This window comes from Acyrthosiphon pisum, chromosome A3 (genome assembly GCF_005508785.2).
Source record: "Acyrthosiphon pisum isolate AL4f chromosome A3, pea_aphid_22Mar2018_4r6ur, whole genome shotgun sequence".
NCBI lineage: Eukaryota > Metazoa > Arthropoda > Insecta > Hemiptera > Aphididae > Acyrthosiphon > Acyrthosiphon pisum.
Genome location: NC_042496.1, coordinates 32813761 through 32828221, shown reverse-complemented (window position 1 = coordinate 32828221; position 14461 = coordinate 32813761). Strand labels below are relative to the sequence as shown.

The window sequence follows — 14461 nt, the reverse complement described above, 5'->3', positions numbered from 1 at the left end:
CAGCAAAGGAATCGCATATTAATTATTAACCCGTGTATCATTTTTTTCGTCTTGCATTCGAATATGCTCCAGACATAAATTACTCTGCGCATTTCTAATATTGCAATCGGTGCAATGGACAAAGTATATGAATATTGTCAGGCCTTAAAATTCCGCAATGAAGCAACCGGCATGTGTTGCGCATCAGTAAAAGTGGTACTGTTACCTCTTCCAACTCCACCGGAACCTTTAAAATCTCTTCTTGCTGGTCATTTGGGGCAACCAAAATTTGCGATACCAAACCTAATGGACGTAATTTTGAAACCACATTTAAAATACAAGGCCAAGTGTATCATATGATTGGGTCGTTGTTGCCGATGCCTAATAATGACCCAAAGTTTCAATAAAGAACTTTGTAATTTACTCATTCATTGCAGACTATGTTCTATCCTTAATCCTGTGGGTTATTATTAGTGACATTATATGAATATTAATGTTCACTATACGTGAAAAAAAAAATGTCTAATACATAATAACAATAATACACGGCCTACGAAAATGCAAAAAAACAAACTAATACGTGGGCAACGCCGTGTCGGGACAGCTAGTAGTATAATATATTAAACAGTAAGCTCTTCGACACCACCGGGAATGAATATAGTTTGGAACAATAAACCTTATAGAACAAAAATATATTGGAAGTATTGGTTAGTGGAATAAATAGATCGTGGAATAAACTTACTTTGGAATTACTATTTTGTGGTACAAAAGATAGTGATCCCTAACCACCGTCAACCATCGCTAATCAGGAATTACTCAATCATATTATTCTTTAGATCTAAGTGGACTGATGATTTTGATAACGCGTTTTTAATGTTTCTATTTTCTCATTGGTACTAATTTTGTTGAACTCTAGAAAGCATTGTTAATTTTTTAATAAAAAAATCGTTTATAATCAACCCATTCGCAGAACCAGTAAGTTAAAAGTTTGTAACCTCAAGTCACGCCAGTCGTTAATACATAATGCCTAAAAATAAAGGTAAGTAAATCGTTACTCAATTCAATGTTTTTGGCATCTATAATCTACATTGTTTTCTCCTACGTACTAATATTATTTTTTGGCGCCCCTAGGAAAGGGAGGTAAAAACCGTAGACGTGGTAAAAACGAGAATGAAACCGAGAAGCGTGAATTGGTATTCAAAGAAGATGGCCAAGGTAATAATATTTATCAAGTATTCAGTATATTATGCTATATGTTTAGCTTTTAAAATGGTTTATCGTTACCTATAAGTAATTTAGGATAAAATACAGTGGGTAATAAAAGTTTTGGATATATTACAGATTACAGTATTAAGAATGAAAATATACACTAATGGATGTTTTATTTTATTGTTTCTATGTGAATGCATAGAAATATCAAATATAAAAACAAATAAATAAATATTGTAACCTTGGAATTTTGTTGTCACAAATATTGAACAATAAGATAATTAACTCAACTAAATAATGTATTAAATATTAATTAGAAATAAAATATAGTTTTACTGTATTAATGAAATATTTAAAACATTTTAATACATATTTCAATCCAGATTTAAATAGTATTTTTCCATTAGACACTTGTAACTTTGTAACAAAATGTTCCCAATTCCAACTTTCACTTATTTCAGGATAAAGTAATCTAAATGCATTATTTAAGTATATATAAAAAGGTATAATGGTGGTGTGGTTGTTAGCCACAGTCCCAACTCACCGTCGCTGGCTCCCGGATGGGTAACCAACCGGGTCTTCGGTGAAAAATACTCGCCCCACATATAACATGTGTTCCTCAAGCAACCGTAACCCCCAACACAAGGCTAATAGCCATAATTGCCAACACTCAAAGACCAATTAAAAAACAAAACAAAAAAGTAGGTATTCTAATATCTTTATAATAAGGATTGCTTTTTTTAATAAAATTGTTCAACATTTTTACTAACCTAATATACGAACAAAAATATGTATGTTAACCTCGTATATGATATGTAGACCCAGGGGTGCCATTTGGGGGGGGGGCAGGGTGTGCACTCGCACACCCTGTAATTTTGTTGTCCACAATTGGCCTAGGCCTAATTAATACTATGGCCAGATGGCCTTCAGTTTGCCAATCTTTAATTGTGCATGCACCGCAGCTATTTACTGATAATCATAAACAGGGCTCGGAAGTTGTAGCAAATGCATATTTTTCTTGGTTCGTCCTAGAACATCCAAAGTAAGATACAAATATGTATCACACTTCTCTGATGTCATACACGAAATTTTATTTTGCTATTTTTTGCATATTTACTGTTTTTATTGCTATTTTTAGGCATATTTTCTTAATATACATAATATATACCTACATATTATACAAAATATAGGAATTTATCACATAAGTTGAAAATAATGATTAATTTTGTTAGGAAATAGGAAATAAATAGATCTTATAAGTACACTTTTACAAATATATTTAAGTAATTTAATATATATTTTGTTAACGGTTTATAATTCAACTAGTCCAGACAGTCCCTGATGTCTATGAGCCCAACAATTTTATAAAATTGTATTATTACATTTAACTTTTTAAAATAAATTTAATTTTTTCAATTTAAACACATATTTTTTGATTTTTTGTGCTATTTAAGAGCTAAAAAGTAACATTTTTAGTACTACAACTTCCGAGCCCTGATCATAAATAATATTATAATATTGTGTTCTTTAATTTTATAATTGATAAATTGATATCGGTATCACTTTATCACTTTATCGGCACACACAAATATGTGTAAATGGTAAGTGGCTACTGACAGGGGCGGACTGGCTATTTTTGGCCCGGGGTGCAAAATTAATTAGGGGCCCATAATTTTTTTTCGAACCTACCTAAATTAGGAAAGAGCCCTTAGTTTTATAAGTAAATATAAAAAAAAAATTAAGAATAACATGTTGTTTATTTGTAGAGATGTTGAAATATGTTATTTTATTTTTATTTTGTATAATACCGTATTATACCAGTATTATACCGTATACCGAATCATAAATACAAACGGGGGCCCGGGGTTCTACTTGGTGTATAGCACACTGGGCCAGTCCGCCCCTGGTTACTGATAGACAAAAGACATAATAATAATAATATGCATCTATTCTATCTAAAAATATCTTTACTATACACTATACGGTATATACACAGAATGTATGAACGGTAAAATGTAATGTGTTAACTATAAAAATATGTTTTTGATTCTGTAATGAATCTGTAATGAAAAACTGAAAACACTAGAAACGTTTTTTTAACGACTGGCCTGGAGGTGGGAAAAAATTGGCCTCTTTAATTGTTTGCACACTTAAAAAAAAAACTGAAATGGCGCCCCTGTGTAAACCACATGAGAGTACTAAGTAGCACCATATAACTTTGTAAAACCAATAAATTCATTGGTATTCTGTGAATTTAAAATAGTTATCACTGTTGAATGTCATGACTATAATGAGTCAAATTGTATTTTTCTGGACTTGAAAAATATTAAGTTGAATTGAATTTCTAAGGGATGTAGAATAATTTTAAACAGTTTAATAGCACTCAGAATATTTTGATAATATATCAATAATTATTTTTAATTACTATTGGACTTAAACATTTTTACAACTACAAGCCACTTCCTTTTCTTTCTACACTTGTTAGTATGTGTGGCCGCTACACATTAATTCTATTATTTTCAATTTATTTATTTATTATTATATTCTATTATTCAAGATGTGTATAATAGCTTTATTTTTTTTTTTATAGAATATGCTCAAGTTACCAAAATGTTGGGAAATGGACGTCTAGAAGCTATGTGCTTTGATGGTGTTAAACGACTTTGCCACATACGAGGAAAACTTAGGAAAAAGGTACTTAATTAATACTGTTTATGTATTTATTATTTATATCTAAGAGACTAATATTTTCTCTCACATTTTATTCAAAGTATCATGGGCTATTCTAATTTAATATTAAAACACTATTCTCAAACTTGTTTAATTTTGAATATGATGTTTAAATTTAAATTAAAGAAAAAAACCAGCATAAAAACATAGATTATGTTTTTACCTTTAATATTTAAAACTTATAAATTCTCTCTAATTTTAAAGCTAACAATATAAGATTTTATTCAATGTAAAATGTACTATTCCTTGTAAGAAGGAGACAAGATAATAAAAATAAACATATATTTAATTTATATAATATTTATTTTGAAATAAAGCATTTCACTAATATCAAAGGCACCATTTAGACAAATGTCCGGGTTTTTGAGCAGCCATTGAAATTTATTTGGGGTGCTGAGCACTCCATAAAAATTGGGTTTAAATTGTATTAATAACTAATACATTTCTTAAAAAAAAAAATGATTTTGAATAAATTTTTATTTAACAAAGAAATTTAATAAATCGATGGAAAATAATATTATGGATGAAACAACAGACAATCAGTATGTTTTCGTAAAGTTGATGATAATTTAGATGTATCTAAACTGTTTTTAGGGTTTTTTGATTCAACAGATTAACTAATTCTCAGGCAGTTTACCTTGAATTCTAATGTTCTAACTCAATTTAAACTATCAATAACAAACTGCCGTGGTTAGTGTTATGACGGTAATGCAAATGTAAGTGGTCATATCACATATTAAGAATGGATGGTTAAAGCCTTTATACAGTACTTTTTTAATGGGAGAGGGGGTTTCACTGAGAGTACCCAATGATTTTTTGAAATATTGGCGCCTATGACTAATAATTTATTTATTTTATTCAATTAATGTTAATTTATTTGAATATGGTTATCTTATATAATAGATTTTTGATTTTAGGTGTGGATTAATCAAGCTGACATAGTATTAATAGGTTTACGTGAATATCAAGACACAAAAGCCGATGTAATTTTGAAGTATACGCCAGATGAAGCTCGTAACTTAAAAACATATGGCGAATTTCCAGAAACTGGTAAAATTAGTTTCATTAATTTATTTTTAAAGATATTTAAAAGGTAATTGACATAAAAATATATTATCTTTAGTTCGTATCAATGACACAGTCACATTTGTTGATGATGGATTGGATGAAGATATTGAATTCGGAGATGATATTAGCGATGACGAAGAAGCAGACAATGCTGTTGATAATGTAAGATCATTTTCACATGAATAATTCTGTTAAAAATAATAACAATTAATATTTTTAATTTTCAGATTTAAATTTATTTCAAATAACATGTAAGCTGTATGGTGATATAATTTGCCTATGAATCAGAATATAATCATCAATAAATTTAAACAAATATATACTTAACATGATGCTTAATTTATGTATGTCTGTATGTGTTTTGTTCTGCTGATATTGTTTCTCCACTATTTGATATAAATTGAATTAATTTAATTGTATTAATTCTTTAGAAAAAAATATATAATTTATCAGATACCGGTTCCTTTTTATTATAATTATTAATTAGGTACTGTTTTTTTTATTTATATATTATAATGGTTTAATAAAAAAAGATACCACATTGATATTTTATTTTATTCAGATATAAATTCAATAATTTGCTTCTATAAATTATTATTGAGGGATGAACAATTATTAGCTGGAATAAATTTCTTATTACCCACTGTGCAATGTGTATAATATTAAAATAATTAAGAAATACAATTAATTATATACCTATATTAACGAATACATCAGTATTATCCTAAGGTAACACCTTTTTTCACAGTTAATTTGTGTACAGCGCCGGATTGAGAGTTTTCGGCCCACCGAGATTTTAAATTTCTATCTTTACTGCTCTAGCGTGTATTATCGATTGACAATTCTTGAGAATTAAATAACCAATACTGTATTGGTGTATAGTGTATTGGCAATACACTATACATCAGTATTATACATGACACATTTATTGTTTTAACCGTGTATATTTGGATCTATATTTTACTATATCACTATCTAAAAATACTAGACTACTTTTGTCCAAAAATAATAACGGCCCAAATTTTATGCGGCCCACCGAGATTTTCTCGGTAGCTCGCCGGTTCAATCCGGGCCTGTTTGTGTACTTACAAATGAAGCAAGTATCAGGTTTACATTTTTATATTATGCAGTGATCAAAAATGTAATCAATTATATTCTAAGAATAACATTTTCTAGTTTCTACTCCATTAGAATAAAAATGTAAAAAAATGTAGGCCATTTAGGTTCATTCTAGCGGTGCCAAACACATACTATAGTCTAGATGTAGTTAAATCTAACTGTGTTAAAATTAGGTTGCCCTAAAAAGGCTAAAATAGGTGGGTGGGTAAAATAATAGAGTATACTTCCTGGTATTTCTGCCATAATTGAACTATTTGAACTGACAATTTTAATTTCATTTCACCACTCTCATTCCGTGGACTATGTACAAATATTTCACAAAAAAAAAACAAAAAAAAAGTTAAATTTACAATTTTTTTACAAAGAAGTAACAGACTATACAGCATTGATTATTTTAAGTATCAGTGGCCTATTTATGGCGATCGGTGGGAGGGTGGTCAGAAATCCAGGAAATGTTAATTAAGTGCTTATTATGTTCTATCAGATGTAAATCGTAGAAGCATGGACATGGTATTTAATTTTGACGTGCGGTACAACTGCGCATTATCGTAATTTCGATTTGTTTTACCTATAATCAATTTGTCTCAATTTGTCTATGTCTCAATCACCGCTCAATAATTTCCGAGAAGTTTACTTTATTATCACCGAAAAGTTGTACGTTGACGGCGACGGTCGACAATACGGTAGTCGGTTTTCGCCGTATAGTTGTTGTCGCAATTATAGGAAATTGTGTACAAAATTCCTAACCCTTGTTTTTAATAGGCTGAATTGGGGAATTTTGGTTTGAGAAAATACCTCAGCCATTTAGATTTTAGAAATTGCTAATATAAACATTCTGTGAAGATATCAATATTTCATGTTTCTACGGTTATTTTTATTAGAGTTACACTACAAAACAAATTCAATTTTTTCGAAATCTAGTTTTCCGTGATAATTTTTCTTTAATTTTTTGTTTGTTTTTCTTGACTCTTTTGAAAATTATTGGGCAATTTTTACTTTTGACCCTCCAAAAAACCCAACAAAATTCAATTTCCTACCAGAAAAGATGTTGAAGAAAATAAATCGAAAAAACACAAACATCATTGTAAAATCAATACATTCATCGGTCCGCTCAAAATATAAAATATTTTTATACTTTTTGAGCTATTTGTAAACATTTTCAATTTGTTTTCTATAAATATCGATAAACAATTTTTGTTTGGTCAAAAAGCTTAAACATTTTGTACAAGGTTCACCAATCCTCTTAATTCATAAGTTGTTATGATATCAGTTAAAAAATATTAAAGATAAATCTAACATGCAATACTGCAATAGGCACGATATAAGAGGGATTTAAATTTAAAATTGTAACATAATTCATCGCAAAAAGTTTGTTAATTATTTTGTAGTTAAAAATTTATAAATTTTTCACGTATTAGCTAAGGATTGATAATTTAAAACATGGCTACTCATAAGTAGGTACTTCATAGTGTAACCGAGTAATCTAAAAGTTGTATAAAAACAACCTTTTTTAATACATAATTTAAATTCAAATTTGGACGAAATTAGATATTTAAAACGAGAATAATGATTTTAGTTATTTTTTGTAATTTAAAATTATGATTATAATATAGGCTGACTCAGTGGCGTCAAACCCTATTACTAGGTGTAGCGGTCGCTACACCTTGAAAATAAGGTGTTGGATCGTGGGTGGGTATAATAACATAAAATAATTAACTTGAAATATGTTCATTATTAATCATAGATTATATTGGTTTATACCTTAATATTTACTAATATTATCAATTAAAATATGATAAAATGTATAACATAATATAATTTTGAGTATTTGAGGGGGTGTGTGGGTGGGTAAAATAATTTCTTGCTACACCTGAAAAATATATCTTGGGCGCCACTGGCGCTGACTGATCGTCTTCACTTAGAATCGTTTTTCGTGTATTATGATTTTATATACCTAATTGAATTTAAATTTAACACACCCAATGCAATCCATGACCTACATGACACCAGATAATGTTCATCAGAGGCCAGAGAGCCGAGCGGTAGGTAGTGAATATTGAATACACGAGTCACGACACCACCTGCCTACCTTGGCAAATGTTACTTTAGTGATTTTTTCAATAATCTTATCAATATTTTTATCCGAATTGTATTAAATCCACGGTTGTAGATATACAATAATACAACATACAATGACAGATATAGATAATACACTCTACAACTATTTTCTATGAAAATAATGTACACAAATAATGAGTACTGAAAACAATAGTTTTATTGTATAAACAATATAATATTATATAGTATGTTATAAAACAACAGACAGTTTATTTATAAACCAAATAATTCTTTATTGTTTAAAATTTTAAATCACAAAGAATTATATACTATGATAATATTTTATTTAAAAAATATATTTTTGAAATATACAATCATAATTTATTATGACAAAAATGAATATCAATGACAAAAAAAAATTACATTTTAAATATTTTAAACAAGAATTCAAAATTTGGTGGGATTTCGGCTGCTTACTCAAGATGGCGGATAATAACTTCACTTCATATCACTAGTTAGCAATCATCATTTATCAGCAGCAGCTGTGCATACAATAATCTTCGGACTCAACCACGTTTTAAAAATTTTAAGCTAGTGGTCACTATTGAATATTTTTTTCCTCCATGACATTCAGGAGTATTAACCTTAAAAAATGTCGGGTGTTGAATACATCAGTTATTATATACAACACAATATTGTTTGAAAACCGCAACCGAACATGTGCGTGTATCATGTCTGTCTGTCGTGCGGACGAGTGTAGTGCTTTTTTATTTTAACTAAAACAATTATTTTGTATTTTTATATAGTTGATGGTCCAAGACAACATTAAAAATGTTGGTTCTATTCGAAACCTCTGCCGGTTACGCAATATTTAAGGTATCTTGGCGTTTTTATAAGCAATATTTATCATCACCACGTTTATCCACAAATGTCAATAATAATACGTGTTGCTTTTCGACTTTTCGTGTTTCAGTTACTGGATGAAAACAAACTGAAAAATGTCAGTGATCTGTACAGCCACTTCGAGTCGCCAGAAGCGACGAGTAAAATGTAACTATACCTTCCTACTTATTTTTTGTTTTCATAAAAATGTCACAAGGATAATAAATAGTTAATTGTTAATATCAATCTAAGAATAAATACAGTAAATCAAACTAATTTGAAACAGAATTTAAAATTAACAGTAGCAATTTTCGTTATGAATTAGTTCAGTAGTTTAAGCTGTATTATTTATCAGTTTTCTAATTAATCTATGACCTATGTACCTACCTGTAAATTGTAAATTGTGATTATTGTTCAACTATTCACTGAATTTACCAGTTTCCATTCCCAATCTGACCTGTCAGTGAGTTTGATTATGTGTTAAAACTTAGAAGTATGGTCGTGTTCTAGTTCCTAAAAACTAAACAATCTACAGAATTCTGTTATGTATTTTCCTGATGTGAAGACGTACATCAAATATTGAATGACTATTAAAAAAACTTGAAAATTGTATCTGAAAGAGTATATAATAGTTATTCCGTTAGTCGTTACACAACACATCTTTGGACATTTAATAGATAAATAGATATAATATAGATATTTGTATAACTTTTATATTGAATTTTTTATAAAAAAAATGTATACAAATAATAGGTATTATTTCAACTAACACTAGTTGCCTAATAATACTATTATTGTAGGTACATATAAAAACTTGAATTATTTATGGAATTAAATCTTTAAAAATATTTATTTACAGTATAAAGTTAAAACATTTTCAAAAATTTGATGACACCACAGAAGCATTAGCATCGGCTGCTTCCTTAATTGAAGGAAAATTATGCAAATCTTTAAAAAAGGTATGTTATTTTTAGAATAAATGATTAATAATTAGTATAGCTTAGATTATATTTATTATTGGTTTTTAATTGTCGTTTCAATTGTCAGGTTATTAAATCACATGTCAATAGTAGTGATTCATTAATGGTTGCTGACCCAAAACTGGGTGCAGCTATTAAAGAAAAATTTAATATCAGCTGCGTGTCAAGTTCTTCTGCAGCAGATTTGTTACGATGCATTCGGTCTCAATTTGAAAACTTATTGGTTGGCCTCCCTAAGAAAGACTTGACTGCTATGTCATTAGGTCTTGCCCATAGGTAATATATAATTATATTGATTTAATAATTTTATTTGCATTTCAGTTTTAGATGAATTTATTTTTTATAGTTTGTCACGATATAAGCTAAAATTTAGCCCAGACAAAATTGATACAATGATAGTTCAGGCAATTGGACTTTTAGATGAACTTGATAAAGAAGTAAATAATTACATAATGCGATGTAGAGAGTGGTACGGTTGGCATTTCCCAGAACTTGGAAAGATTCTTACTGACAATTTAGAATATGTTAAAACAATCAAAACACTAGGTAAGCTTTAATCAGATAAAATGTACTTTCAATGTCTGTTCAAATGTCTTTCATTCTGTATATTTTTTTTTAGATAGTTTTGAATAATATTCTTTTAATATATTTTAAAATTGCTTAACTTTATTAGAAAAATAAAATATTCACCACCCTCTAGGAAATTACTATCCAACTTAAAAAAAAAGAAGACATGTCGACCTTTTCTTAACTATTTACATATTATAATCTCAATGTTTTCTGGGAAGCTTATCGAATACTCTATAAATGAGTATTCACAGCTACATTGTGTGTCACATATTGAATCACATATTGATGGGACATTGATTTTTAGGTATCATGTAATAACCGATCATACCGAAAATAGACTACAGCTCAACTTTTAAACCATTATGGTTACCACCCTCTTGCTTGGCATAACTCAATCTTGCTGTGAATCATGCTTTACTCAATATTTATTATTAATTGTTCATCATTCCCTAAAAATCATGTCTTCTTCATCTAAAAGAAAATTTTAAAATAAATAGATTTAATTGATAGAAATTTATATTTTATGGCTATCTTCTTTGGGAAATGTTGAATTAAAATTACAAAAAAATAAGTTACTGACTTGTTAAAAGTTATTATTCCACCAAAATTTAGAAAATCTAACATATTTTAAGCAACAGACATAATCAGCTTAGCAACTGAAGGGTTAATGTTAATATTTTTTCTTCTACCTGAATTATAAATAGATGAACTATTATTAATACTTTTTACTTTGATTAGGTATGAGAGAAAATGCCAAATCAATAGATTTATCTTCTATTCTAAATCCTGCTTTAGAGGATCAAGTTAAGACTGCTGCAGAAATATCTATGGGAACTGAGATTGCTGATGATGATATACAACATATAGTACAGATGTGTGACGAGGTAATTTTTGATGTTTACCTAAACATTGTAATAAATTTATTTATTTATAAAGTAAACTAATAAAAATCATTTTAATAAAATATAGGTATTTTTCTTTTAAATTTTCATATTTTCTTTTTGCATTTTTAGAGTAATGTAATATTAATTGTTTATTTAACTTTATAGATATTAGATATATCCACTTACCGAACATCGCTATCTGATTATTTAAAGTCTCGAATGATGGCTGTTGCACCCAATGTAACTGTACTTCTTGGCGATCTGGTTGGAGCTAGAATGTTGGCACAAGGAGGTAATTCTTTTTTCTAGCATATGTAATAACTATATTTGTGTAATTTGTTATTTTATGATTTATAGGATCTTTAGTAAATGTTGCTAAAATGCCTGCATCTACAATTCAATTGTGTGGAGCTGAAAAAGCATTATTTAGAGCTTTGAAAAAAAAACATGATACTCCTAAATATGGTCTTATTTATCATTCCAGTTTGGTTGGTCGAGCAACTGCTAAAGTTAAGGGAAGGGTAAGTACAATTAATTGAAAATATAAAAATGTAAACCATATAAGATATCGATCAAATATTACCATAAAGTATCCCGTGTTATTTATTAACTTTATTCTCTATAATTATTATTTTTAGATGTCTCGTATGTTGGCAGCAAAAGTTGCTCTTGCTGCACGTTTTGATGCATTTGGTGAATCTGAAACAATTAATTTAGATTTAGGTACAAACCATTTGGCCAATTTAGAATATAAACTTCGTCTTATGGAAGAAGGTTCTATGACAAGAATAAGTGGAACTGCCAAAGCTAAAGCTAAATTTGAAAAGTATCAAGTTAAAAGGTAAATATTTTGATTTTTTGTTTTAAAATAACTCATTATTTATTATTATTATATATTTAGAGAAATAGTACAGTATTCAGCTGCGGCCGATTCTACTATTCCCAGCAATAAACGCAAAATAGAAGATGCAGACATAAAAGAAGAATATTCAGAAAAAGCAATTTTAAAAGATATCAAACAAGAACCGGATGGTAAGTTTTTATTTATGGTTCTTTTTTTTTTTTCTAACAATTTGTATTTTAACAATAGTCCAACAACCTCCAAAGAAGAAGAAGAAGAAAAACAAGGAACAAACAAATGGTGCCGATAAATCCGTTAACAATGGTGCAGATATTTCAGTAAAAAGTGAACAGGAATCGATATTGACTGAGGGTAAATAAAACAAGTTAGCAGTAAAATACTGTACCAAATACTATTGAAATTTTTGATATTATGATACATTTTAACTTTAAATATTTTTAAAGAACAAACGCCAAAATCTAAAAAGAAGAAGAAGAGAGAACTTCAAGAAGAGCCAGTAGAAGATGAGCCCATAGTTGGTATGTACAATACATTACTGTATAAGAATATTACCATTGATTCAGAGAACAATGTATTGTAAAATATGTCTTACGCTACCAGAGAGGAAAAAACATTGTAGCATGGACTCATGTATAATAGACTGGAAATGACATAGTTGGCAGGAGTCAGGGGACAGCCACTAAAAGGCTCTACACACTAGGGAGCTAATGGTTTATCTTCAAATTTTGTATCATAGTTTGTGTTTTATATAGATGGCGTTGTGAACTCGGTCCCATTGCAACTTCCTGCACTTGCCCCTTTTGTATAGATACACTGTGGCTACTGGTAAGCTGCTTGTTTCCAGTTTATTATATATTAGTCCGTGCAAGGTAGTAATTCTACATATTAGTAATTATTTTACACTATCACTAGTGTCAAATTATTTATTTTAATAATTACCCATACTCTAGTATATACGATATAGTAGCAATAGATTATATTTATTAAAAAACAATTAGTGACTGGTAGCTTTCTCTATTGTCAGTGACAAACTAATATTTGTGTAGTGTGAAATATCAAACATTGTTTCTCTTTACAGTATATAAATTATACTCAATGACAAGGCAAGGTAATAGTTATTGCCTAGACGTGACATATTTTATGCAAAAAAAAAAAAATGTTAAGATAATTTAATATTTAGCATAGTTTATCTTGGGTTGCTCGTTTCAATATTATAGTAAATTTGACCTATTATCAAAGTTAATTTCATTTAGAATGTTATCTGTATTTGTATGTTGGCTTTTTATGGTTTTTATATTATTCTGCAATTTATAAGCATTTAATATTTTAAATATTCATAATTTGCTTAGCAATTATTTGAAGTATTGTAAAAATTCAATGTACAATACCGATTAATGTTTGTAACTTGAAGTTTGATTATTGATCAATTTATAACAATATTGAAGCTGTGATGTTTTGCTGAACCCAAATTTGATATTTTGTGGGTATTAATGTGGTAAGATAGAGAAAATAAGTAAGGCACAGTTACATCCTCCTAATATTGGATATTTTATATCTTTTTTGCAGAAAATGTAACAAAAAAGAAGAAGAAGTCAGTTGTTGATGATACTTCAATTACTGAAGTAGTTAGTAAGTAGACATTGTACACTTAATTATTCGAATTCTTATACATAACAATTTATCATTGTATTTCTAGCGGAATCTGGGAAAAAGAAAAAGAAAAATAAGAGTCAGGTAGAAGAAGAAACTGAGGCAATTGGTAACTATATTTTTTATTTACCTACTTTTTTACACTTAAATGTTATTTGAAAATCTAATAACTATTATTATTCATTGTATGTGCACTTACTATTTCAAATACTATTTTGGGAAGTTTATTATTTTTATTAATTTTGTTTAAATTTTAATTTTTTATTGTAGAAAATTCTCCCAAAAAGAAGAAGAAGAAATCCATTGTTGCTGATACTTCAGTGGGCGAAGCAGTTAGTAAGTAGACCCGGCATGAGAATTTTTCTAAATTAACTTAACATTTTTATTAATATCATATAAAAATTTACAGGTGAATCAGGAAAAAAGAAAAAGAAAAAGAAAGGTCAACAATCTATTTAATTTTTTTTTTG

General features: G+C 28.5%; 2 protein-coding genes across 2 annotated transcripts; both read left to right on the top strand.

The window, feature by feature from the left end:
• The first annotated feature begins 840 nt into the window (after positions 1-840).
• LOC100162719 (eukaryotic translation initiation factor 1A-like) lies at positions 841-5527 on the top strand. Its single transcript, NM_001162074.2, is given in 6 exon segments — positions 841-1018; positions 1111-1194; positions 3779-3882; positions 4836-4968; positions 5042-5148; positions 5214-5527. Coding segments are annotated over 6 exon segments (450 nt in total). The 5' UTR covers positions 841-1002; the 3' UTR covers positions 5220-5527.
• A 3315-nt stretch (positions 5528-8842) lies between these two features.
• LOC100164800 (NOP58 ribonucleoprotein homolog) lies at positions 8843-14461 on the top strand. The gene is made up of 16 exons (XM_008188923.3): positions 8843-9039; positions 9137-9213; positions 9905-10004; positions 10093-10301; positions 10372-10571; positions 11334-11479; positions 11645-11771; positions 11837-12000; positions 12118-12320; positions 12381-12511; positions 12570-12692; positions 12785-12859; positions 13908-13970; positions 14038-14100; positions 14262-14327; positions 14401-14461. Exons 1-16 carry the CDS (start codon positions 8995-8997, stop codon positions 14448-14450), a joined length of 1842 nt encoding a protein of 613 aa, XP_008187145.2. The 5' UTR covers positions 8843-8994; the 3' UTR covers positions 14451-14461.

Bases quoted from the DNA above. Each gene is read 5' to 3' on its own strand.
- LOC100164800 (XM_008188923.3), top strand. From the start codon at position 8,995: ATGTTGGTTCTATTCGAAACCTCTGCCGGTTACGCAATATTTAAG. The intron at 12,693-12,784 runs GTAAATAAAACA...ATATTTTTAAAG, and splicing joins GGAATCGATATTGACTGAGG to AACAAACGCCAAAATCTAAA. The intron at 13,971-14,037 runs GTAAGTAGACAT...TTGTATTTCTAG, and splicing joins TTCAATTACTGAAGTAGTTA to CGGAATCTGGGAAAAAGAAA.